The 26,735-nt window shown below is 43.8% G+C and overlaps 1 protein-coding gene across 1 annotated transcript; it reads left to right on the top strand.

Annotated features, from left to right (window-relative positions):
• The first annotated feature begins 859 nt into the window (after positions 1–859).
• setd1a (SET domain containing 1A, histone lysine methyltransferase) lies at positions 860–24,820 on the top strand. The gene is made up of 21 exons (XM_030781179.1): positions 860–874; positions 1,912–2,065; positions 2,236–2,334; positions 2,460–2,730; positions 2,909–3,033; positions 3,292–3,545; positions 5,970–7,761; positions 7,909–8,895; positions 9,354–9,530; positions 11,248–11,335; positions 11,474–11,640; positions 11,926–11,968; positions 12,283–12,484; positions 14,770–14,828; positions 14,965–16,367; positions 17,389–17,779; positions 18,024–18,202; positions 19,025–19,135; positions 19,345–19,464; positions 19,950–20,087; positions 22,716–24,820. The coding sequence occupies exons 2-21, from the start codon at positions 1,928–1,930 to the stop codon at positions 22,887–22,889; spliced, it is 6,918 nt and encodes a 2,305-aa protein (XP_030637039.1). The 5' UTR covers positions 860–874; positions 1,912–1,927; the 3' UTR covers positions 22,890–24,820.
• Positions 24,821–26,735: the final 1,915 nt, after the last annotated feature.

Here is a 26,735-nt window from a genome sequence, read left to right as displayed (position 1 = left end):
TCACATGTTTTCAGTGTGGGTCACATCTGAGGCCTCAGATAGACAAGCATTTAAGCAAAAAAAAAAAAAAAAGTTAACAGTTTCTTTCTGGATTTGGTGTATGCTTGGAATATATCCTAGCTGAAAGATTCACTTGTGAACATACAGTATATTAGCCTCATGGCAGTAGTAGCAGGGTTTTGGCTATACTATAATGGTTCTTGGTACAATGGATAATGTCACTTGTCTTTTTAATGGCCTGAAGAGCAGCAAAAACAAACAGTCCAGGGCTTTCAAATATCCATCAGCATGTTTTCCTGTGTTTTGACTTTCTCTTCCACTAATTAACTACAGAATACCCAAAACCTAACACAGTCTTTATTAGATGTAAAAATGTTCAACAAGTTCAGCCAAATTAATTGTGATTATTCACAGCGAACCATACATCACATTTCCTCATTTTTAGTATGTCTGATAGGCTTAAGATATTCTTATTCAACATTCCCTTCATTTATGTATGATCTGACTTAACCTTTCTCTTACGAGTCATTTGTATACATGTTGAAAGTTGAAAAGTTGTGAAAAAATGTGTGTGAGTGTGTGCATAAATTAATTCTGTTCACAACACTATTTGCCACATTTTAGACTGTCAATAGCACATTCGCCACAATAGGAGAGCATGCCGGTTCGTCTGAATGAAAGCACACATTGATTACTAAAGCTGTTTCATTCCATTTAATAAATTTTGATAATATAATATACGTCAAACTTATTAACAGAATTGTTTGTTTCTCCTTCAAAGAAAAACAAACCCTACAAATTTTGCCGAAAGTGTTATTAAGAATCACGAGGGTTTTGTTTGTAGTGACTGATGGAGATCAGGCGAGGCTTCCAGGTTAGTTACGCGATAGCCGTTCACAGTATTATTTTCATTTTTGGAGAAAACATAGGTTTTAAGTGAAACAACACAAGTTCTGGCGATTCCCTATTGCACCGGAATGCCCGCGACAATGTTCCAGGGGGGAATTTTGGCCTTTAAACCTGAGACAGAGCTGATGTTATTTTGAGGATCTTCTGTTTTTGCCTTGGAGAGTAGGCCTTCATTATAGCGGCGCTTAAACGTCCTGAAAGAAGCGGGTTCAGATTTTCTGGTCTGATTTGCAATGTTAGTGTGTGATTACCTTTTTAACTGAAGAACAGTGTTAGTCTAACTGATGAAGGGTATGAGATCGCTTGTTGTTCGTTATGACTGTCTGTACGCCTTAAAATTTTATCACTATTGTGTCGAGCTGTTCATCAGTTAGCAAGTCAGCTAAGCTAGCAAGCGTTTCATAGCTAGCTTGCTTAGCTAACGAGTCGCTCATGTATTCCAGTGTTGTCACCGTCGAGACCATTAAACAGTTGTACTAATGTAAGGTAAGCCTTAACATGAATGTATTATTTTGAAACGCCGTTGGCCCGTATAAATGACTCAATAGACACCCCTACGTCACCATGGTGAGATTGTCCATTAAATTAGATAGCTATTAGCCGGAGAGTTAGCTTGACCATTCCCAGCAAGCTGAATAATGTGAGTTCTCATTTTCAGACTGAACCATAGTAATGTGTCAGTGATTTGGATAATCACAACCCAGAATTAAATAATAATCACTATTTGAACAATCATTTATTAAAGAATTGTCATTCAATTAAGAATTGTGAATGTCTGAAATGGTATTATGTTATTGTGAAGTAGGTCTGAGACCCGACATATCCAACGTTAGGTGTCAAACTCTGTTATCAATGTCATTTCTAATGTTTGACTGGGAAATTTTAGAAATTCCTCCAGTTGTTGTTTTTATGGGGATTTGAGCCAGAAACATAAAGTTTGCAGGGTGCATAGTAACAAAGACAACACTTCAGCTGAAATTATTGTTTATATGTGCTTTCCAGTGTCTGTAGTGACAGCATGGATCCAGACAGTGGGGTGGACACACAGCGTGCTCTCAGCCTGCAGTGGAAGAGCTACAAGCTCATTCAAGACCCAGCCATCCGCAGGGTCACCCAGAAGATCTACAGATATGATGGCATTCACTTCAGTGTTCCTGTGTGTAGCACCTTGTGTTGTTTGAATGTCAGAACATTGAGTTTAAAAACCAAATGTAGAGTTTGTGTGAACTGTGGTTAAATGTCTGGTAATATTGTGATTAGGATTAGGAATACTGTGTTTGGATTACAATGAATCCTGTCCTTATGACTTCTTTGTCTCTCACCCAGGATTCAGGGTTTCCTCCTGTGGGGGAATTACGTGACCCCCGACCACACAGGATCTGGTCCAGGCACACAGATTTGTCTCTGCCTGTGCCAAAATTTAAGGTAGGTGCCCTCTGGCTTTTTCATGGGCACAGTGTAGCCCATTACTCTTCAACTGGATTGTTTCTCTGTTCCATCAAAGCCTTTCTGCAGCTGCTTAAGGTTTTAAATTGTCTTGTTTCCCCTAGTTGGATGAGTATTATGTGGGGCCCATTCCACTGAAGGAGGTGACTTTTGCCCGGCTGAATGACAACATCAAAGAGCCTTTTTTAGCAGAAATATGTGGCAAGTTTGGTGAGGTGGAGGAAATGGAGATCTTGTTCCACCCAAAGACCCGCAAGCACTTGGGTCTTGCTCGTGTTGTGTTTACCAGCACCAGGGGGGCAAAAGACACAGTCAAACACCTGCACAACACCTCGATCATGGGTAACATCATCCATGCCCAGCTTGATATCAGAGGTACCACATCTGATCTCTCAGCATTCAGCCTTTGTCACTGTTCTCAACTCACTATTGCATAGCCATGTTGCTCAGGGTGACCTACAGAAGTGAAAGCTGTAAGGTTTACCCTAGGCATGTAAAAATACATGTATCTGTACAGGGTTCTCATTGTGTTCATTATTGTTGTTGTGCTCAGGCCAGCAGCGGATGAAGTACTATGACCTGATAGTGAACGGGTCCTACACTCCTCAGACAGTACCCACTGGAGGGAAAGCCCTGGCAGAGAGACTGCAGCCTCTGACTGCTGGCCATCCTGACACGGTCAGCCAACCGGACAGTCATTCATTCTGTGCAATAAACACAAGAGCTGCTTTTTTGGCTTTTCTGCTCTCCTGTTGTGGTTTTCAGGCTTTCTGTTTGGCACCATGCTGTTGATTTTGTTTTTAGCTTCATTTTTCCCTTTTGAGCTGTTCATTTTTTGTGCTACCTCTTTGTGACAACTCTGTGGTTCACAACATCATACTCACTCTCTCTCTTTTTACCTCCCCTTAAATGAATTTTCTGTCTTCCTCTCTCTAGTCTTCTGATGGTAGACGACGCCTGTCCACAGATCAAATGACAGTGTCAGCTGCTTTGCCTCCTCTCAACCACGCCAGCACCACTCCTTGTTCCGTGGACACAGGTTTCAGTGAGCAGCGGCTGGATACAACACCATCCTCACTGGGGGGGCCTTACACCCCAGGTTCTTCTGCCTCTTCACAGGGAGGGGGCACACCCTACACCCCTCGCTCTGGGACACCCTTCTCTCATGATTCAGGCTACTCTGTGGGAAGGTTGGTTCCGGCACACAGGTTCATTGATCTATGTGTACTGTTGATTAATCATGTGGACAAACCTCTCACGGTCATCCCTGTTACTGTCTGCTCACAGTCATCCCTGTTACTGTGTGCTTGCAGTCTCATCCTGGATCATGGTTGCTGTATCTACGTAATCCCAACAAACAGCAAGAATGATGTATATAGAGTCAAAAATCACTCTGACAAACCTTGTCAAGTGTCTCCCTTGTCAAGCCTTGTCAAGCGCTTTTGAGGTGTGATGTTTACTTATTGATTAATTATAAGTTATTTACTTTCACCTCTTTTTTTTCTCCCCATCTGGAATTGTATTTATGTGCAGTGGGGTAAATCCGCCTTGGGTGGAGAGGACAGGTTAGCACATGCTTCCCCTGTCACATCTGAAACTGATCACTCTTTTTTCCACACTCAGAGCTTCCTATCATTCTCATCTGACATTGTCTGGTTTGAACGTGTTATGTACTGATTTGCATAGATGCCTGGCTTTAATCAGTCATGTGACCCTGGAGTCAGGTGGAACCATGTCACTACTGGGGTTAGAGATGAAAGGACTGGTACAGCATGCGTACCTGTACTGTCACACAATAGGCGCTTTCGGACCGCACAGTTCTAGGGTCTCATTTGATAGGAACTACCCCCTGGGGAGCTTCCCCTAGAACTACATACGTTCTAGGGCCTTTTTTCTGTTTGCATTCGCACCGCCAGTAGGAACGCTGAAGTGACGTAAGCCGGCAGACGGTACAGCAGCGAAGAGCTGTTGTTTACGACTAACCAGGATAGCTGCACATTTTTAAGTACAAATTTAATGACCTTTAAGACCTTTTAAATACCTCCAAAAGGGAAAAAATGCCATTACTGCGGCAAAAGAAATCGACAAACAAGACTACAGTATACACAATTAACCAGTTTTATTGAATTTGAATGACAGAAATATTGAGTGCACATTAGACATATAACTTCTCATTAACGAAAATAAAACTGTATGGCGACAGACCCTGTCCAATGGAATAAAATGTCCCCCTGCATTTATGCATTTACCACCGCAATAGCAGTGAATAACTCGGTAGGCATAGTAGTTTTCGGATGCTAGCATAGCGCTTGTGCCTGACGCTTGCTCGTAGCATCGTGTTTTGTTTTTTGTTTTGTTTTTTTCTTTTTCCCCGCCGCAGCCCTCAAATCGTAGGATAGATAAACGCATACTTATTTCAGGTTAAAATTCGGATCACAGCCACACAAGCGGACACACAAGCACCTACCGAAGCGGAGTGTACACTACCTCTTCAATGTACAAATATACATTGGACGTTGCAGAAATGGTCATTGTCGGGAGATATAAAATACCGGTAAAATAAAACATAAAAACCATGTCTCCCCTCCTACAATTCCAGACATTTTTGGACACGAATATCAAAAACTAAATGTAATACGTTCCAAGATTTTATATTTTGTACGGATCTTTAAAAATGGCGGTTGCAATCATCGTATACCTGCGTCTGGACCAATGGTTTTACACCTACGTCACAAGGTTCCTATTGCGCTGCGAAAGTACCTACCCTGAAATAGGAGCTAAAAAAGCCCCTCAAAACGGAGTTCTTAGAACTATAATCGTTCTAAGTTCCTGCGATGCGAACACGCGAAAAAGGGGGTACTTTCTCCAACAGTTCTAAGAACTATGGAAAAGTTCCTCCGGTGCGAAAGCGCCTATTACCATAACATGGAGTGCAGATCACATCTGTGATGTAATGTGATGAACATGAGCAAGACAACTGTGTGGTAGCAGTCATTAAATAGAAACACCAGTGACTGGTGAATAGTCACGTGAGCAAGCCTGTGGATATTTCTTCTGTGGAACCAGTCTGCCTAACCCGAAATGGTCTCTCCCTCACGCTTGACCTGGCTACGTCCCTGTCAACTTAGTTCTGGCTTTTTGTGAGGAGTTTGAGTTGTCACTGCCAAATGTCGCACAAACACCCTACATCAGCATAATCATGGAGCTTAGATTCAGTGACAGATCTGCTGTTAGACTGGTGCTCATTCAGATTCACATGTTTAGTGTTGCTGGTGCATCAGCGTGTTTCTTCTCTTAGATTAGATCATCCCTATATGAGTTTGTACATCAGCGAATGATTATTGTCCAAAAGTTCTACATTCATTTTCAGTGGTGTTAAAGCCACACAAAGAGCAGCTGCTGTTCACCGTCACATAGTGATGCCAAACGCTGTATTCATGATTCTGATTTTGGGGTTTGAAAAACACCAACCTTTTTCGTTGTTCGATGTAGGCACTTTGTGGCACTTCGTGTTTTAAATGCAATATCAGCACTCTGAATGTCTGGTGTGGTGGTTCCAGTGTTTAGGATTGTTTTTGTGACATTGAGTGCTTTATTTCTGTTCTCATTCACAGGCATGGTGGTTATAGCAGTAGTTACCCTGCGCAGGACATGCTGGCATCTTCCTCCTGCTCTTCCTCAGTGGTTTCTTCCTCATCCTCCCTTGGTGGGCACAAGTCGTCTCGTTACCATGATGACCATCTGGCTCCTCCCCCACAGGAGTCTACGATGTTCCACAGGGGACGTTCAGGTTATCCCACGCTTTCTGCACCCTTTCGCCTGAATGAACACCCCTGCTACCCCTCGTATCCAAATACAGGGGGGGTCCATATGCCACCACACCAGCCTTTGCCACCCCCAGTCCCTCAGTACGAACCTCCCCCTATTTCCGACAGAGAGCGAGACAGAGACAGAGAGAGGGGTTCCAGAGACAGAGAACGGGAACGAGACAGAGACTCAGGGGGGCGTTATGGAGGTGGGATTAGCTCAAGACGTTCCTCATATCACCATCAGCTAGACACAACCTCCTCAAAATCCTCCTACCATTCCCACCATTCACACCACTCCCATCATACAGAGCGGCGAGAGGACCGGGAGGGCCGGCCGTACCGGCGAGATAGTTCTGGTTCCCGCTCTGGAGATCACGGAAGACACCGTAACCACCACCACTCTCACAACCATCATTGGGCTGGAGGGAATAGGCGCCAGAGCAGCCGAGATCGAGACTGGGAGCGGGACAGGGACGGAGACAACTGCAATAGTTCAGACCCTCGTTACAGCGGCCATTCCAGCACCAGCCATCGGTCCTCTAACAGTCTCTCCCCACCTCCAGCGTCATCCTCGTATACCGTCTACCCTTCTTCCAAAGACCTCTCTGCTCACGAGAACAGCTCCTCCCGACTTGAACCATCCACTGTGTTCCGCTCACAGCAGGGCAGGACTGGCACAGTGGAGAGGACAGGCGGGGGAGCAGATAATAATTACAGGGCACAATCGCACCATGTGCCTCTGCCACCTCCCCCACCTCCCCCTCCTCCCCTTCCTCCAGCTTCAGTCATCGCCGCCGCTGTGGCTGAGACGCTGGATGTGCTGGACTTTAGGCATGAGAGCCCAGTACCAGAGGAGCAGTGGACCAAACCCAAACGCCGTCCCAGCACACCTCCCCAGCCCCCTCGCACCCCTCTTCCTCCATCCTCACCTCCTCCCGCCATCCCCTCATCCTCCACCTCTCCGTCCTCCACCTCCCTACCTCACCACCTCCCCTCTTCTTCTCCCTCTCCGCTGCTCACACAGCGGGACTCCTCCCCAGAGCCTGACTCAACCAATGAGAGTTTGCCATTCACACACCACAGCAGCAGTCTGGACTCGCGCATAGAAATGTTACTGAAGGAGCAGAAGGCCAAGTTCTCTTTCCTGACTTCAGATGATGAAGAAGATGAGAGGAAGGAAGAGGAGAAGAAAAGAAGAGATATACTGGAACCAGAAGGAGGAGGAGTCATAGAAGAAAGCAGGTCTGCTAAACAGAGAGAGGAAAATGGGGAGAGGGACAGACATCGGAAAAGAGGGGAGATGGACGGAGGCCAGCTCCGAAGGAGAGAAAGGGAAAGAGAGAGAGAAGGCAGACGCAGCAGGGGTAAAAAGCAGGGAGGAGGGAGTGGGAGGAAGAGCCCCACAGAGAATATGGTTCCTGAGCTCTCGTCTTCCTCTACTCCACTACTCCAAGGCCTGGTTACCAGTTCTCCACAAGCTGTGACCCCGGTCTGTGGGTCAGGGCACCTCCAGGAGGACCCATCCCTTTCTGCACCTGCTGATTCGCACGTGAAAGTAGGTGCCCACACACCGCCAGCATACAATGGAGAGGCACAGGTAATGCCTTCAATCAGAATCTTTTCAGTTCATATTCCTTTCTGCAGCTCTGTAGTAGGTTGTATGTGTTGTCTATATTGTCATTTAGTTTTTTAAAGGTTCACTCACCTGCTCCTTTCTCTTCATCCTTTCCATTCTTTTCCTTAGCCACTTTCTCATTCTTCCGGTGAGGACATGGAGATTTCGGATGAAGAAGATGAAAGCACCATCTCTGGGGCAACACCACATCGCAGTGCTGTTTCTTCCTTATCTCCAACTCCAACCTCTCAGTCTGCCCTCCCCACCCAGACTGCAGACACTTCTAGCAGCTCTCCACCACCTATGACTGACACTGCCCAGCATTTCAGCACTACCCTGCCTCCTCCACCTATACCTTCTTACCCTCCCCACCTGCCCCCACCACCCCTGCCTGGCTTCTCTTTGCAACCACCCCCACCTCCAGGTATCCCTCCTCCACCACCCCACATGGAGCTTCACCCAGAGTACCCCCCTCCCCTTCCCCACCACATGTGTGACTACACCAGCTCCATGGAGTTGATGACCCAGTACAGTGGCGGAGCGCCAATGTCCTTCCAAATGCAGACGCAGATGCTCAGCCGCCTGCACCAGCTGCGTATGTCCTCCACCAATGAGAGCAGCGAGCCCCCGCCCTCCTACCATCTCCACTCTATGCCCCCCCCCCACGCTCTGCCGCCCCATCCAGCCCAGTCATACATGGACCAGGATGGCTCAGGCAGCAGCCACTATGACCAGGACCATCGGTATATACCTGCCCACATACCTTACGCCTACCCAGACCCCCACGCCGCTCAGCTCCCCCCCCCTCACCATCATGGCATCCCACCCCCTCACTCCCCCTGGGCACCACATGTCCTCCCACAACACTACCCCTCCCATTACCCCCCACCGCCGTTTGGGACGTTGTCTGCTGATGGAGCCCAGTTTGGGGCAGCAGGCCAGCCAATGGGCATGCTAGGACAGAACCCCCATGAAACCACAGTGCAGCAAGTGTTGGCTGCCTTAATCCAGGAGATGAAGAGCATCATGCAAAGAGACTTGACCCGCAAGATGGTGGAGAACATCGCTTTTGGCACATTTGACGAGTGGTGGGAACGTAAGGAAAGGAAGGCGAAGGTAGGGACAGCTGTCAGAGGAGTGAGTTAAACTCCTACAGAGCGATGCATGCGGTTCTACTTATGTAGTGCAACACATCTATAAGCATATGTGCATGTATTGTATGTGAGAATTTATGCTCTGTGATTAAGGTCTTGGGTTAACCCAGAAGTTCCCAACCTTTTCTGTCAGCCAGCCCACTCAAACCTAGATTATTTTCCCCAATTACTCCCTAGAGATTTTAACAATGTCAGTTTTTATTTGACATTGACGCTGCTCCTCAGTCTCATGACGCCCTGCAGCGCCCTGCAAAGCCCTGGGGTTTCACAACCTCCTAGGTGAAAACCCCCTGGTTTAATGAATGTGAAAAATTTATCTAAATATTGTATTGTTCAACAGTGCCTGCTATTGACTGCTACAACCACCTGTCTGAATATTTCCTTTTTCTGACTTGTCATTGACACCGTGTCTGCTCTCAGCCATTCCAAAATGTTGTAAGGGGTGTCTCCACACTGCGGGAGGAGGAGAAAAAGGAAGAGAAGGACAAGATGAACAGTCGCCCACGGGAGCCACTTATGTCTCTGGTGGACTGGGCTAAAAGTGGAGGTATGGAGGGGTTCTCTCTCCGGGGAGCTCTCCGCCTGCCCTCCTTCAAGGTACCGCTCTCTTTCCTACCACCATTACTGCTGCCAGTAAATATTTAAATTAATTGTAATTTAATTACAATTCACTGTAATTAATGTGTCTTTGGTCATAAATTTGTAAAACTTTATTAGCATAGGCTTGCTTGACTGGTGTTTGAGAAAAGGTGCATTTTAATCAGAGTGTAATTTTAGCCAGCCTTCAGAGAGCACCTGACAGGATTAAACAAACTGGGTAGCCAGTGTCTGACACCTTATAAATGGAAATATGTCAAAATTCAAATGAAATTCAGGACTCTGCCATGCTGAAAGTCACTCTCACATTGGCATCTTTGTTAAGACCAAAAAAGGCTAAAATATGTTGATATTTCACTGCCTCAGATGGTGCAGAACTAAGCTGAAAAACCCCATTCATAAGTGAATTTAACTTTGTTGCAATGAGGAGTAAAATATTTTAGGAATAGTTCTCCTGCTTGGAGGAGGGGAGTGTTTCCTGACAGTAACAGTGAGACTCTCTGTGTAAACTAGCCATGATGCGCAAACTCTGCCCCATAGATGGATGAAAATGCTTTGATGGTTACACAGAAAACAGTCCCCCACATTGACTGACTCTGCTGAATTTAAATGTACTGATCCAGCCAGTGTTTTGTAGAGTGTGTGAAAGAGGACAGTCTGCTGTAGAGTACTTGCTGTGTGTGTGTGTGTGAACTCACTGCCTTGAGTTGGTTAAACGGGACAGTAATTATAGAAATGAAATGGGAGACAAATCAGGTTAATGCTCATCTTCATCCAGCTTTTACTTAATGCATGGGAGAAACAGTGTGGCGAACACGCCTTAACGCAGTCCAACTGTTCCGTGAGCGTGGTACCAAATAGAGCCTACGTACATTTTTTTTTTCCTCCTGAAACATTACATCATTTAATGCACATATGTCAAAATCCAGTCCTGGAGGGCCACAGTCCTGCTGTGTTTCATGTCAGCCAGTTAAATAAAATCTCTGATTGGCTGAAGAGCACACCTGTTTTCAGGTTTTCAAGGTGACTAAGAGGTAACTAAGGTAACAAAGAGGTGAAAACAAAGACTGGCAGGACCCTGGCCCTCCAGGACCGGATTTTGACACCCCTGCTTTAATAGTTAAATATAAATTTTAAGCTATTTGTTCTGCCGTTTCTACAAAATCAGTACCCAAAAGATCGTACAATGTCAGATTTTTCAGCAAAAAGCACAGAAATATCACAATATAAATCCTACCCAGTAAGTGGATTGTGAGAGACACAGCTAATGTATGAAATTTCAGTCGTATTGAAAAATAATTCTGTCAATTTCTGTCTGTGTTGTCATTTCTAGTGCATCACTGGTTATTGCAGTTTATGTGCAGCTTGTATTAAACAGATGGAGTAGCAAACTGGTAGACAGTTTCACTTTGTTGAGTACATTGTTTTTCAATATTGTTTTCAAAATGATTCAAAGTATATTTGATACTTTTGTTGAATGTGACATGTCTAATCTAACATTTGAATCACAATTTGCCGTAGCACTCTAATGTATACCATAAGAAACACAGAGAGACTTGGCTGTGTACTGTTATGTGTTTAGCATGGGGGGAAAAACCTGTTTATCTTTCAGTGTAAATATTGGTCATTGTGTGAGGTATTGACAGGGTTGGGTGAACGGTGATTATACTGGTATCTTTATGGCACCCATTGTGATGACTGGTAAAATCTTTGCCAGGTGAAACGGAAGGCACCTCAGGAGTTTGATGAAGGAGACGAACCGAAACGTCAGAGACCCTCTGCTCGACCTGATGAAGAAGATGATGGTGAGTCCAGCTCTCTTTCTCAGATGAATTGCTTTCTCAGCAAGAGTTTTATTCTAGAAATCTTCTTTTTTTTGGTTTGGCCTTTGCCTTCAGATTGTTAGTTGGTTCTTCCTTGACTGCCCTTGTCTCTCATTTCAGATGCATTTCAGGTCAAAGCGGCTGACAGGACTGGAGCCAGGGCTGAGGGAGAGGACCTTGGTCCGGACAGGGACTCGGTCAGGAGGGGGAAGAGAACGAAGGCCCGTAAAGCTTATGACCTGGACAGTGAAGGAGAGGAGACGTCTGATGAATCCTCCTCGGACAAGGTCTGTGTGTTTCTGCTTAAACTGAGGAAGGTTTGGGGAGAGTATATAAGTGTTAAGTGTGTAAGTGTTGAAGGACTGTGATTGATATGATGACCGGGTCATTCTGTACTGTGACCTTTAGATGGCGGTGTTTCGGTGTGTATGTGACTGCCTCTCAGAGACATTCATAATCTAATAACTTCACTGCATTGCATTCTGTGACTTATGCAAGTGCATAGGGACAATAGTGTGAACTGTGATTTTATCAGGTGTGTTTCTCATCTTGTGCTGATTTCCCTGTAGGAGGATGATGAAGATGACGACAGTGAAAAAGAGGATGAATCAGAGAGTAAGCACAGCTTGTCCCATTTTGTAGTTTTTTTTTTTGGCAAACAGAAATCACATGGCTTACTGATCCAGTTGTATTCAAGTCATATACCCCACGCTCTCTTCTCTCTCTCTCTCTCTCTCTCTCTCTCTTTTCAGTTCACTTCAGTATGCTTTATTGACTTTTAAAGAGAAATGTGGCCAAAGCCTCTTAAATGCAGTCAAACTTTATGCAGTACGCACTAGATAGACAAAGGAGAGATTTTGATAACTAGTTTTCAATGTTTGTGTGTGTGTGACCCTCTCTCCCTCCCTCTCTGTCTCTCTCTCTCTCAGATGAAGCCCTTAGTGTAGACAGCGATGATGAAAGCCTTTCCTCATCTTCAGAAAGCACTTCTTCCTCCTCCTGCTCTTCCTCATCCTCAGATGAAGATGATGAAGAGGAAATTCAGCGACCAGGGGAAAGTGAGGAGTTGGACACCATGGATGAGTCCACAATGGATAGTGTGGCAGTGGATACAGAAAAAGAGGAAGATGGGTATGATCCTTTTTTTTGTTGTTTTTTTGTTCATGTGACACACAGATGAAAGTGTATCTAACTTGTGAACAGGGGAGAATTGGATAGCTTATTGAGCTGAAGATGTTCCTCATTAATTGTGTGTCATAAAACGCTGGGTCACACAACCTAATGCAGCATATGCAGTGTTGGTTTGTTCTTACTTCTCTGGCCCCTCACTAAATGTCCTCCTAAAGCGAACTGGCAGAGCTGTGTTGAGGAAAGGCTGTTGTTATCACTCTGCTATCTCTCTGCTTTGAGAAGAATGCCCAGTGGTGGTTGTGTGAAGCAGTGGAGCGCTGTCTTGGGTGGTGGCCTAACAGACTTGTCTTTTTAAACAATGTTTATTCATGGCACAGCAATCTCTGATCAAACCACCACCCCTGTGTCCCTGACTGACAAAGCAAGCCCTCAGCTGACTGATAACAATGAGTGTCTCTTTTTTCCTCACGGTTCGTCTAATTGTCTTTTTACGTTGTTGAGACTTATATTGGGTGTGTGATATGTATCGTCTACGATAATATTGAAATTGTTGTTTCAATGTTGTACAAGCTGACATTATGGAGTGTCACTCACTTTGCAAAAAACAATCAAAAACACACCTTGAGAGTCCATGTAATCAGAGCGTAATATAGCCTAGTAGGATAGAATAGTGCACGTGCGCAGGTTTTGAAGGTATGGAGAGAGTTTGTCTCCTTAACTTCTATAGGTAAACCATTCCAGAGGAAGGGAGAGCAGTAGTAAAAGGCTCAGTTACCAGCGGACTTCTTTTTAACTCTTGGAACGTCTAATATGCCAGAATTTTGAGAGCGCAGAGTGCGAGGTGGGTTATAGGGTGTAATTAAGTTGGATAGGTAGGAAGGCGCAAGCCCATGTAAAATGTAATAAGAAGACCTTAAAATCTGCCCTTGCATGAATTGAGAGCCAATGAAGGGAAGCCAGGGCAGGTGTAATGTGGTTAAACTTCCTTGTTCTGGTCAGAATTCTAGCAGCAGCATTATGGACCAGCGGAAGACTTTTGGTACTAGAAGCTGGCAGGCCAGAGTACAGAACATTGCAGTAAGTGAGGCGGGCTGTCTTTAACGGCATTGATTTCCGACATAGTTGGCAGACTGCCGTCTTTTGAGCAAGCAACATCTGTCTTTTCAAGGCCAAACGAGATGGTTAGGCCTTGAAAAGACAGATGTTGCTCAAAAGACGGCAGTCTGCAAACTATGTTGGAAATTGATTGCCGTTGAAGACAGCTTGACAATTAACTTGATTCACCATCTGCAAACTGTTTGTTCTCAGTAATATTTGCACTGGTGATTTCAATGTTCTTGTATTGTTTTTACTTGAATGCTTCAGGTTTAAGTAAATAAATAAGACCTGTTTTCCTTAAATATGTTGTTTCCATTAGACTAATATCATTAGTAAGCAACAATTAATAGGCTATCTATTAACAAGAGCAAGCTAGTACAATATAAGACTTTTACAAACACATTTTTGAAAGATGCAAAGTATGGTCTACTTTTGTTATCGACAGAATCCCAGAAAATATAGAGATATCATTTTTTGTCAATGTCGCACCCCTCTAGACTTGTAGCATCTGTTAGAATTGCACATTTATCAAGTCCCCTCCTAACTCAGTTTCCTATGTTTTCTTACAATGCTCTAGTGATTGTGTTGTCTGAACTTGTCAGTACTGTTACATTTAACCTGAGCTGGTATGTGCTAATGGTGACAGGCGTTGAAGGAAGATTACCCATCAAGCACAGTTGGTTTGGTATCTTCTCCTGAGCCACCTAATGCTTCGAAACATTAACTGTCATCTGAAACATAGACCTGTCAAATATTTAGTCAGAAGGCTTAGTGACGTGTGACTTATCAGATGATGTATTTGGAAACAGCTGTCATCGGTGTGGTGTAGGTCCATGTTTACACACTCTGCTGTAGTGTTTGAGCTGGTCTTGTGACTGTGTGCTGACTGTAGGACAGCACACAGAGAATGTGAGTCAGACACTGCACAAACTTTCCTGTGTGTAAAATCTAAACAGTTGACTTGTTTCAGGGCAATTTCATTGGGACAGTTATAAACCTCTGTGTTTTCAAACTGTGCAGTAAGAGTTATTAATAATTTATGAATGTATTTACCCAGTGGGTTGGGACATTACTCTTACAGATGAAGGTGCCTACCAGAGAATACATTAAAGCAAAAGACTGAATTCAATGAAGTCCTGTTTAACTCGTCAGTGTATGTTCTCTTTTTGTGTTATTGCACTTTTCAGGGAGAAATCTTCTGCTCCAAATGTGGATGTTTCCTCCCGTGTGCACCAAGTCAAAGCAGGTCAGTCAAAATGACTGTGTGTCTTGAAGAATTGTATGGAGGGTGATTGGCAGAATAAGATTTACTCAAATGCTGAATCTGCACACTCTCTCACACTCTGTCTCTCACTCTCTATGTCTCTATGTCTGTATCTCAGTCAAAGCCAAACAAGAGAATGTGGAGAGAATCTGTTTGGGAGATCAGCGGCCTCCCCCAGCAGCCCCTCGCCCAACTTCCCCTGTCCTCCTCCTGCCACCTCTGAAGAAACGTCGAAAAACTGTCTCCTTCTCCATGGAGGGGAGTGATGCCAAACCATCTTTCCAAGCTCCCACTGTCTCTGATGTCCATATATCTCCTACTGAGAGTTCTCCTCAATCACTTCTCTTCTCCCCTGCCAAGGGGCAGCCTCCAGACCTCCTTACTCTCACCTCACCAAACATGTCCACAAGCACAACCCCACCCACATCCACTAAACCCGTCCCTATGCTCCTCCCATTTGCTTCACGTCCAGGGGAGGGTACCACACCTTCTCCCTCCCCGTCCCTCTCCACTGTTCTCACAGTTCCCCCACCTGTGCGCACCCTATGCCTCGACGATCCCAAAAAGAGCCACAGTCCACCTACTAGTCAGCAGATGCCTCCTACCAAATCTCCTCTGCGTCGTGTGGTTGGGAAGGATTCACCAAAAGTCCCCATGACACCTGTCTGCCGCACAGTCCAGAACCTTCCCTTGGATCATGCTTCCCTGGTCCGAGTTGCATTTGAGGATCCCACCCCTTTTCCTGCAGCACGTCCCCGCGGACGCCCACGGACCGCCAGCCTGCCTGCGTCTGCTCCTACCCAAGCTGTGCTGCATGAGGAGGACGAAGATGATAAGGAGCAGGAAAAACAGGGGCAGAGGCTAGGACTCAGGGAGCAGCTGGGTGTGTCCAGTTTGCTGCAGCTTGCCTCAGCACCTACACCTGACCTGCGAGTGTTGGCGGACGTGGCTCTGAAGATGGACCCTGAAGCACAGGATTCTGAGGAAACAGAGACCTCCGACGAAGCAGAGGAGCTGCGGCTGGAGGAGGAAGAAGGTGACATGTTCTCACCCCATCCCCGCGATGTGCTTATAAATCCCGAGGGAACATTTGTCCTGCAGGAGCACAATTACTGCAAACCTCCTGCCCTAGTGGCTCCGGTGCCTCCCATGTCCGGCCACAAAAGGACAGCAGCCCAAAAACAGGACCCCACCCTCTTGTTGCCCGCTGACTTGAACCACCACGGTGTGCTTGAGGCGCCAGAGGAGGTGATAGGAGACCTTCAGATGGCTGGTGAAGTGTATGGAGGCCTGTCTGGGATGGGCCTACTGTGTGAGGCAAGAGACACAGCAGAGACCAAGGTCTCAGCCCAGGGTACCCCAAAAAGAAGAAAGGGATTGGTCAGCAGGGACCTTCAGCTGGAGGAGGAAGCAAAAGAGAACAAGAAGAGGAGGAAGAAAGACAAAGAAAATATGGAGCTTCATCCAATGAAGAAACAAAAAGACAAGCAGATCAAGAAACAGAGGAAGAAGAAGTTAGAGGTTTGGGTAGATGATTGTTTTAGAATGATTGTATCACCAGTAGTAAGATCTAGGGGGCATGTGTGTGTCTGTGTCTGGAACATTGGGAGCATGTGAGGTTTCTCCACTCTGTGTCTTCATCCAGTGTGACTGCCTCTGTTATGTCACCATCCTGTCTGTCATTCAGTTGCCAGACTTTTGAGATAGTCAGTCTCTCTCTCTCTCTCTCTCTCTCTATTCTGAGAGGACGCAGCTGCCCAAAACCTTTAACCTAGGTGCTCCATACTGGTTCCATTTAAACATGTATTTATAAACATCTCTACAGATGTCTAAACATAAATTCATCTGAAATGACTGCAGGACTCATAAATATTTTGAAATAATAAATTCATATGGTCAGTATGCGAGAGGACAAAAATAATTTTAATTTTTGGCTAAAGTGTCACCCAAAAACTGTTTTTATTGTGTTTTGTTTTCTGTCATCTTCTTAAATGCTTCCTTTAGTGCAAAAAATTGTTAGATGTGGCATGTGGAGAATTTTGTAATGATGTTTTCATAACATGACTCTCCACTTTTCTAAGTTCTATTTTTGCTGCGTACTCAAATGATATGAGAATGGAAGCCATGTGAAGTACATCATTTCATGTTTGGCCTAATTATTGTATAGGGACAGGAGAGTAATCCAGGGACCCATACATTGGCTCATACCTGACATCTGTGCCTGTCATGGTATATGTTACTGACAGACTGATTAGCCACACCTGTCAGAGATGGCCATGGAAGTAAAGTCTCACATGGTCATGTTACTTAAGTTTTAATACAGATGCAGTAGGACAGTGTCTCTGCCCAGCACGTCCAGATATGTCTCGCGATGCCTTTGATTTATGAAACGTGTCTTAAGTTAGAATAAACCCATATGAGTGGGTGTCCTTATATATCACTAGGTGTCCTTTTTTCTGCCTTCCTGTGTCATTTACAGTGCATGCACCAGCTGCAGTGAGATGGTAATTTCTGTCTGTGTGTGTGTGTGTGTGTGTGTAAGGAGCTGGATCTGGAGGAGGATGTGGACGTTGAAGAGCTGGAGCCTGGCGAACTCTCAGACTCTCAGTCAGATTCTGGTGACTCTGATTATGCTCTGGATGACCATCTGGACATGGAGCAGGATGAAGTGAGAAAGAGTGAGCGGCTCTTCCTCCAGGAGGCTGGGATGATCCCTTCCTCCCAGAGCAAGGCTGCGAAGCAGGCGGCAGCAGAGCTTGGGCGTGTGTTTGAGCAGCGCAGCGAGTTTGAGCAGATGACCATCCTGTACGACATCTGGAACAGCGGCCTGGACCTGGAGGACATGAGACTGCTGAAGAGCACGTATGAGAAGCTGCTGCAGGATGACCGTGGCACTGACTGGCTCAATGACACACACTGGGTCCCACACACAAATATCCTCACTGGAAATGAGAGAGCAGTGTTGGGAGGGTTGGTAATGGTCATGTTCAGTGATAACGTTACCAGAGTGGTTATTGGGGTTAAAGATGCACAGTTAGACCTGACAGCACAGGTCCCTGTTTGATGTTAGTTTAAACTTTCTGATTGTGAAGCTCACTGTCGGGTGTGCATGCTGTTGCTTTTTTAGTGTTTGAGTTTTTCCCTTTACCTTGTTGTTCCTTGACATTTGGCTTGTACTCACCAACATCCCAAACCCACGACGGAAGAGGAAGACCGCGGATGGACAGCTGCGGGAACATGTTACCGGCTGTGCCCGCAGCGAAGGCTACTACGCCATTAGTCGAAAGGAGAAGGACGTTTACCTTGACCTTGACCTTCCTGAAGCTGTGCAGGAAGCAGTGGACTACGACATTGCAGTATGCTCTTATGAAGAATAAATCACACTTTCATGTGGTTTTACTTCCTGCCTGTCCCTTTTTTTGGTTAGCAGGTCTCTGGGAATGGAATTGAACTTAAAAAAAATATTTATTTATTTTTTTTAAAGAGTTGTCTTGTGAAAGCTCATATTTTCACAGCCTGAGACCTGCTTACTCTATGCTGCACACAAGTTCTGTCTGATTTGTGCAGTGTGTGATAAGGACGTTTACCCTAGGGTGATTCAGAGACTATACACCATGTCTCTGTCAAGAACCAAGGCCTGTTAATGGGTCAGATGGGTGTTAATGTCCACCAAGTCAGAATGACTGCAGTGACCAAAAAATGCTCAAAGCCCCGAAAACAGTGCTCTAGCCCTGGGACAGTATTTTCAGGGCAGGTTTTGAAGTCATGATACTATAATTTCAATACCATTGTTAGTTTTTGTCATAGTCTTTTGGGCTATTGAATTGGAGTAGGGATGATAGCTGATAATTTGATTGCACAGACAAAAGAACCGCTCACAGAAACTTTTCCCCAGCTGCCAGTCACTTTATTCAGGCACCTGCAAATAATCACGTAACTACTGCACCTTTTAAATGAACTACTACACCTTTTAAATAAACTACTACACCTTTTGAATTAACTACTGCACCTTTTAAATGAACTATTACACCTTTTAAATGAACTACTATACCTTTTAGATTAGACTGCATATTGGCATGCAGTATTTTGTCATCATTCAGTATTTGTTCAAATGATTTCAAAAACACCCAGAACAAAAGTGAATATTCTCTTTCTCTCTCTTGGTCCCTCTCTGTCAGGGCTCCAACCGTTTGCTGTCAGAGAGGCGATCTGAGCAGAGACGTCTGCTCAGTGCCATTGGGACTCAGGCAGTTATGGACTCTGATCTGCTGAAACTGAATCAGCTCAAGGTAAAACATGACACTCACCTGGCCAGTGTCAGTACAGTTAAATATGCATCACGTAAACCACACTGCAGTGTGGATATTCACCGCTGTTCATTAACCCTATCTCATTACTTTACTGTACAATACATGAGAGGAAACAGAAAATACCATCTAAATAATGCACAGAGGTGGCACGTTTCTTGCCTGTTCATTGAGTGTGTGTATTTGCGCAGTTCCGGAAGAAGAAGCTGCGGTTTGGACGAAGTCGCATCCATGAGTGGGGTTTATTCGCAATGGAGCCTATTGCTGCAGATGAGATGGTCATAGAGTATGTTGGCCAGAACATTCGACAGGTAAACTCCTGGAGTAGAGAAGTATGTAATAACCAGTAATCTGTTTGACAAGCTAGGATGGCCCATGTCCTGGTTAGATAAGATTCAAGAACTTTGTCATTGTGCAAGCACAACAAAATTGCAGTTGTGTCATCCTGACCTGGTGCATTCATATTAAGACTCACACATAAAACAAACAAAAAAAAGAGTAAGAAATGTGAAAAATATAAATCTAAATATCAGCAACAATATAAGAAATATAAATATCAGCGATTAAAAAAAAGTACAGAATCTAAGCAATATAAGTACGAAAATAAACAATGTAAAGTATAAAATACAGTTAACAATAAACACAACTATCGAGGATGCAAAAGTGCCAGCAGCAAAGGTGCAGTAAAGGTGTGCTGTGACATGGAGTGATGGTGTATTGGGATGTTGAATCAGAAAAGACCCAGTAGAGTGAACAGCATGAGTATATGTTAATGAGTTTGTGTTCATGTTGTCAGATGGTTGCTGACAATCGAGAGAAACGCTATGCCCAGGAAGGCATCGGGAGCAGCTATCTGTTTCGTGTTGACCACGATACCATCATTGACGCTACCAAGTGTGGAAACCTGGCACGCTTCATCAACCACTGCTGCACTGTAAGTAAAACACAAACCTAAGACTTATGGTCAGATCAGGTCTGCTCTTTCTTTAAAACTACCGTAGGTTAAGGCATTATTGTCTCTCAATCAACACAAATACTGTTACAAAACCAAAATAAATAAAACACGACGCTAACCGTCTCATCTTATTATCATCTGTAACAGAGATTTCTGTACAAACTATTCTTAACGCAGGAGCATTTTTAAAACACAGGGGCACAGCACAACACACGTAAGGTCATTGACCCTTTTGTTTCAATGCCCCGACTGTGGCCGGACAGGTGGGGTCATGGCCATTACATAAGGACCTTGCCCAAACACAGTAATAAGGAGAAGTCAAGGTGGAGACTGTGGCTCTGCAGTGACAAATCAAGGCCACATGGATCATGCTTATCTTAATGCTTCTCCTTCATTAATACGGCTAGAGTTAGATGCATGCTCCCATAGCTATCAACAGGTAATGTGACAATGTTTAAGCATATTTTCTGAAGTAATGACCTCGGACATCTTATGTTTAAGCTTTCTTTTTAAAAGGAAACAGTTACCAGTTTTTCATTCCGTCACTCTTCTGTTCCTACCATAAAACCAGATAGATATGGTTTTAACCTATTCCTGTGGCACTGACAGCAAAGTTCCAACGCGCAAACATTGCTACCTCTAGCTCAAAGCAGTTGTATTGTTTGTTGGTCGCTGTAGCCTGATTGAAGATACAGCATGATAGAAGGTACATATACACTGAAGATTTCACTGTAGAAGTTCAGTACGTTTTACATGTGTTTATTAAGCTGGTACCTGTACCAAAGGAGACCTTGACTGTTAATTAATTATTACTTTAATTGTTACTAAATTATTACTCCCTATGTTGGAGGAAAGAGGTCTCTGGTCTGCTTATGTAGTAACCTTGGGGCATGCAATTGGGTTCAGACACAGTCACTGGGTTCTCCAGTCACTGGGTCACTTTCCCTGTTCAGTCTCAACAAACACATGACCACCACGCAACTGTGCCATTCATTACAACAACTCTCACCTTGTTGTAACAGGGCAACGTAACGCAGTAAAGAACCTAATAATCTCCTTTGTGTTTTATAAAAACAAAATCTCTGTTACAGATGTGTTTCTTCCATTTTGTCGCTTTTTAATATCACCTCTTTTCTTGCGTAAGACTGTCTCTCATCATAAGCTCCTTACTGCTTTACTTGAATCTTTCAGCACAGCTCTGTTTTTACTCAAAGTCCTTCACACTTGACCATGGAATGTGATGGATTTTGCCAACCTGGATGAGGCTGGTTTCACACAGTGATCCCCTTAGCTACATGTCCCGGTGTCCGTTGCTCCCACCACTTTGTCTGTTTTGTTGGCCCTTTTACAGTAGGAAGTTTTTCATTGGACGAAAGGTTACAGGTGTCAAATATAATGTCAGGCCTGGTCTGTCAGGCCGACCAGAGGATGTGTCTTAGTTTTGATTTTGGGTAGTCCCTCAGATCTGGTGAATAGTTTTCAGATATTGAATCACAGTTGTAGCATAGTCTTCTAAGTTAGCCCAAATAGACATCAAAATGACATTCCCGTTCAGCCAGTAGACAACAGTCAAATCTACTTGAGATGTTAGGCTGCCTTTGCTCAGTTATGTGTCATTGATCCTGTTTTACCAGTGGAGTCATGCATTTACTAAGGCTTTTTAAATTCCATAGTACAGACTTTGCTTTAAGTGTGGGCTGAATGTACATATGAGGAGATGCATATAGGTATATACCTATTATAAAAATACTATTAATTTTTACTGTAAAAAAGATGTTATTTTTTATATATACTGTAAAAATGCTGATATCATCGTTCCTGAGAAGTAAATGCCAGATGCACTCTTTTGGACTCTCTTGAGGACTGTGTTAAGAACATGTCCTCTGGAAGTTTTTTAGCATCAAAGTGTTCAAAACCTCTAGTCACCATCCAGGCTGTAGGCATTGTACCAGCTGATGTGTTTGAAGGTGCACACCCTTCTGTGGAAACATATTTTTATCCCACGTTCTTACATTCTCAGAAATGTCATTGTTTTTCCAGTCACAGAGTTCTTCCGGTTTGACAACATTGAGATACTCATTTTGGGCCTTAATCACATCCTCATGTGTGCTGAGTTTGTGCTGTGTGCTGTCTGTTGTGCTATGTGCTGTCTCTCTCAGCCATGTCTTTGTTCACTGGCCCTGTCCTGTGAGCAGTGCCACTGGCATCAGAGTCATTCAAATCCTACCAGTTTCCAGTAGCATGTTTAATGTAAATTAACCTCTAACAGTTTCCAGTAGCATGTTTAATGTAAAATATGTTCTGCCAGTTTCCAGTAACAAGTTGAATGTAAATTATGTCCTGCCAGTTTCCAGTAACAAGTTGAATGTAAATAAAGTTCTACCAGTTTCCCGTAGCATGTTTAATGTAAATTAAGTTTTACCATTTTCTGCTAGCATGTTTGGTGAAAATCCAGCCTTAGGCTTAGCTGTACTTTACCTCAAGCATGTTTCATATTTAGCTTTGATCCACTGTAAGGTGTTTGTCTCATCATTGAGGTGACTTTTAGGTTTGAGAAGACACTGCACTGCTTGGGGTTAAGTAATTTCTTGTGCTTCATCTTCACAGCCTAACTGCTACGCCAAGGTCATCACCATCGAGTCCCAAAAGAAAATTGTCATCTATTCAAAGCAGCCAATTGGTGTGAATGAAGAAATAACTTACGACTACAAGTTCCCCATAGAAGAGAACAAAATACCCTGTTTGTGTGGCACAGAGAACTGCCGTGGAACACTCAACTAAAGAGCTGAACGGGCAGGTTTCATTCCAGCCCTGTCTCCCTCCCTCACTGCATGCCCCTCCGTACCTCCCTGACTGCGTGCCCCTCCCTAACGCCAAAACTTCCTCACATCCTCACTCTGACTTTGCCGTTTCTGCTGAGCATCTGCAGGGTAAAAACAGGCATAAAAGTCCAGTTCATGCAGTCAGGCATGTGCACGGTCACTCCTGCTTTTAACACATGAACACATGGGAAAAGCCACACATGTCACTCTGACAGTTGTTGAGGGGACACACCATTAACCAGAGGACAGAATGTGTCCATGGGGAGTTGGAGAGGCTTTAACTACTTGGTCATATTGATCTCGATCCTGCCTCCATGTCCATTCGGTCCCACCCAACAGCCCAGCCCAGTTCAAACATTTTCTCCTTCCAGATGGAGCCAGTGCTTCTCTGTGGTGTTACTGGGTGTCTTATGTCAGGCCAGAGCTGTCTGACTGGCTGCCTGAGCTGTGTGACTGGCTGCCTGAGCAGCAGGGTGTGCATTCAGAGTAATATCCATCTTGTACATTTTGCTAAAGCATAGAGGAACAGTATTTCAGATCACACTCAGTCCATTTCACACCAAACAAAAGAATCCCCGGTAAGCCACCATTCCTCGCAGGTGCATTAAAGCCTCCATGTTTAAAAGTGCTACAAAACTCAAGGTATGCTGGGTTTCGCATAGGAGGAAGATGGCTTTCAGATTCCACCTCTGGCTAAAGTATTGTGCATGAATGCCATTTTTAAATTGAGAGCTGTCGACATCTCCATGTGAGGTATTCTTGGCCATGCCCAGACCCATGGGAGCATTGCACAGTCCTTATAACTGTTGTGTGAACCCACCCTCCCCCTTCCCCTTTTAACAGCCTGTGTTTTGACAAAGAGAGCAGTCGACCACCAACCCACCCACTAGATGCCCAATGATTTTAGCATTTTTATGTTAGGTTTATAAGGTTGGAGTGTTCCAGAGAATAAAGTTGATGTAGTGTTTTCTTTTACTGTATTAATATTTGCTCTGAAATCATTTAAATTTAGAAATGATACACGAGAATATCTTTGCCTAAGTGTTTTGGCACAGTATCAGAAGACATAACCATTGTTTAAACTTATTGCAGACTGACGAGGATTGAATGGAGTTCATTCTCCTCTGGTAAATATACACTTCCACAGTTACTTTTAGTAGCACATTAACTCTTCAAAAGACATTTTATGAAGTCTTTAAGTCCAGTTTATATATAAAACATGATTAAGTTTGAGATCCCCTTTTGCATTGGTGGAAAAGTCTGGGCAGGCAGGTTTCCCACCCCCACTAATGCTGAGCAGGAGCATCTTGTGTGAGTGACAGGACTCATCCAGGCCAAGTTACAGGATTCATCCAGACCAAGAGACTGTTCAGGTTGATGTCTTTAGTGTGGTCACATGAACAGGAGGGAGATATATATCCTTCTTGTCTGTAAGTAGTCAGTTCTCAGCTCAGGCAGTGTTGCGTAGTGTGTGTCAGATAGCTGATTTCCTCATTATAGTTTTTCTTTTTGAAACGTTTTAACTTGTCAAAAGACTCTATTAGCATTTGGATCCTGTTGGGAGGAATCTCTGTAATATGTGTATAGTTCCTGCAGATGTCTCTCAGTACACACTGACTTTCAGAAGCATAATGATAAAAAGAAAAAACAAACAAATGAAAAGAAATGCGTGTAAATATTGTAGAGGTGTTTGTTTCTTGTAGAAACACACGTTCCATTCTGTAAATACGTTCTTCTTATGTCCTACTTTCCAACCACAAGAAAAAAAATGTACATACATACCATTCAATTACCTTGTTTTTATTTTTTCCTTCCAATTTGATGTATTATTTTAATATTATTTTCAATATTTCTCTTGTATTAATACGTTGGACCCTTATTAATGGTGCATTAAAATATTTTTAAAAAAAAAAAAAGAGCTAAAATTGATAAAGTCTGGCCTGAAATATTGTTCTTACATATTTTTTTCACAACTTTACGAAAGTTTACAACTTTCAGGTCCTTTTGGTTTTAGTCTAGACTGCTTAGTTACCCTAACATGACTGAGTAGTTCACTTCAGTTTTAATGGGTTAAATTGGTATTTTTGCTCTTTTCCTGTGTGTGAATGGCTGACATACATTACAATAGCTTTTAGCCTATAATTATTTTAATTATTCTCCTATACACATTCACTCTGAGACCTTAATCACAGTCTAAGTGTTTGTTCTGTTGTAGTCTGTAGAAACCTGCCTGCCTGTATTTTGTAACATACTGCCTACTATAATGTATGTAGGTTATAATCCAGGGGGTTCAGGTAACTGTTCTTCAGTTACCTCTGGCTTTAACTGAGCAGCCAGGCTTTCACTCCCAGTGTGAGGATGAGGAGCAGAAAACCCTTGTGTGGCAGGACCACATAGACTCATTCACTTTAAGTCACTTTCAAAGACCAAATAAAAACATTTCTGATGGCTCTTTTTTGTTCTAACCTGATTCCACCATTCCTACAGAATGTCATTGTTCTGTTGTTGTATTCCATCATGTCCATACAGTGGCATTATTCTGTCCAACCTGTAGATTATAGTTATACTAACCTTGTTTTCTCTTCGTAGTTAGCATCAGAGGCATGCCCATACATACAGTTCCATGCATTTCACTGCACTCAAATGACATAAATATTACACTGACTGATTAAAGGGTGCAATGTCAAAATCCACATTTAGAATACCACTAACATTAATTAAACAGAATTGGGGAGGGGGGGGGGGGGGCTTTTAGATTCCTCACTAACATTCATTAGACAGACTGGAAGGAACGCTTTGATGAATTTACTTCCAAGCTCCACTGATTTGGATGTCACTGGTTTGCATTTTAAAGGGCCAGCTTAAGAGTAAAAGTTACGTTTCATATATGCTTGCTCACTCAATGTTGACTTCCTCAGTCCTGCTAATAACATGTTTCATTTTTGTCATAGATATCGGCTGCTCTGTGGGCATGCAGCTCACATGTGGATGGGTATTTAACTGCAGGGTCCAGTTAGGAATGGAATGTCTGAGGTTTTGTCACATGGTTTATGGAAGGAGCACCTGTTTCCTTGCGTTGTCAAACTCCCCCTCATCATTCGGATTTGAAAAGCAAACCTTTAGTATTCAAACATGCTGTGAAACCTTCCTGACCCACAGCCAACTCAGTGCCGGAAACACACTAGAGAAACACGTAGCACGCAATCAGTTCATCCTGTTTTATTTCCTGTTTGGATGTACATTGTTGCTGGGGTGAGGAAGAATGTCTCACTGACATTAACACAGTTTCAGTGAAGGAAAGAAGAGCATAAAGAATATAAAGGAATGAAATACATGAAAACTTTCAGTGGAGGGACCAAAGAAAATGAGGAAGTGACATGTAAGAAGGTGAAGTTACTGTTAATGTGACAAAATGCTTCCACTGTCTGTGACATGCATCACAAACCAGGACTACTGCAATGACAACGAAAACCACAGCTTTTCTGTCTCAGCATTCAGTGCTATAGAAATGGGTTTCCCGAACCAAAGCTGAAAGAGGAAAAACTGATCTATGAAATTGACTTTACATACCTGCTGTTTTTCAGTCTTCTCATGGCTGGCTTGGGCGGAACCTGTGAGTCTATGTACATGAGTAGAGAATTTGAATTTACTCTGATCTTGTGACTTTGGGCTGTGCTCTGAGGCTGTTATTAATAGTTTTCTTATTTGTTACATTACCATGCTGCATAGATGGACATACTGTTTTAAAAATGAATTTGAAACCTTTCTGGGCACCTCAGTTCTGTTTAAAAGTAACAGTTCGTGA

Source organism: Chanos chanos, chromosome 8 (genome assembly GCF_902362185.1).
Source record: "Chanos chanos chromosome 8, fChaCha1.1, whole genome shotgun sequence".
Lineage (NCBI taxonomy): Eukaryota > Metazoa > Chordata > Actinopteri > Gonorynchiformes > Chanidae > Chanos > Chanos chanos.
This window is presented reverse-complemented; position numbering and strand designations above follow the sequence as displayed.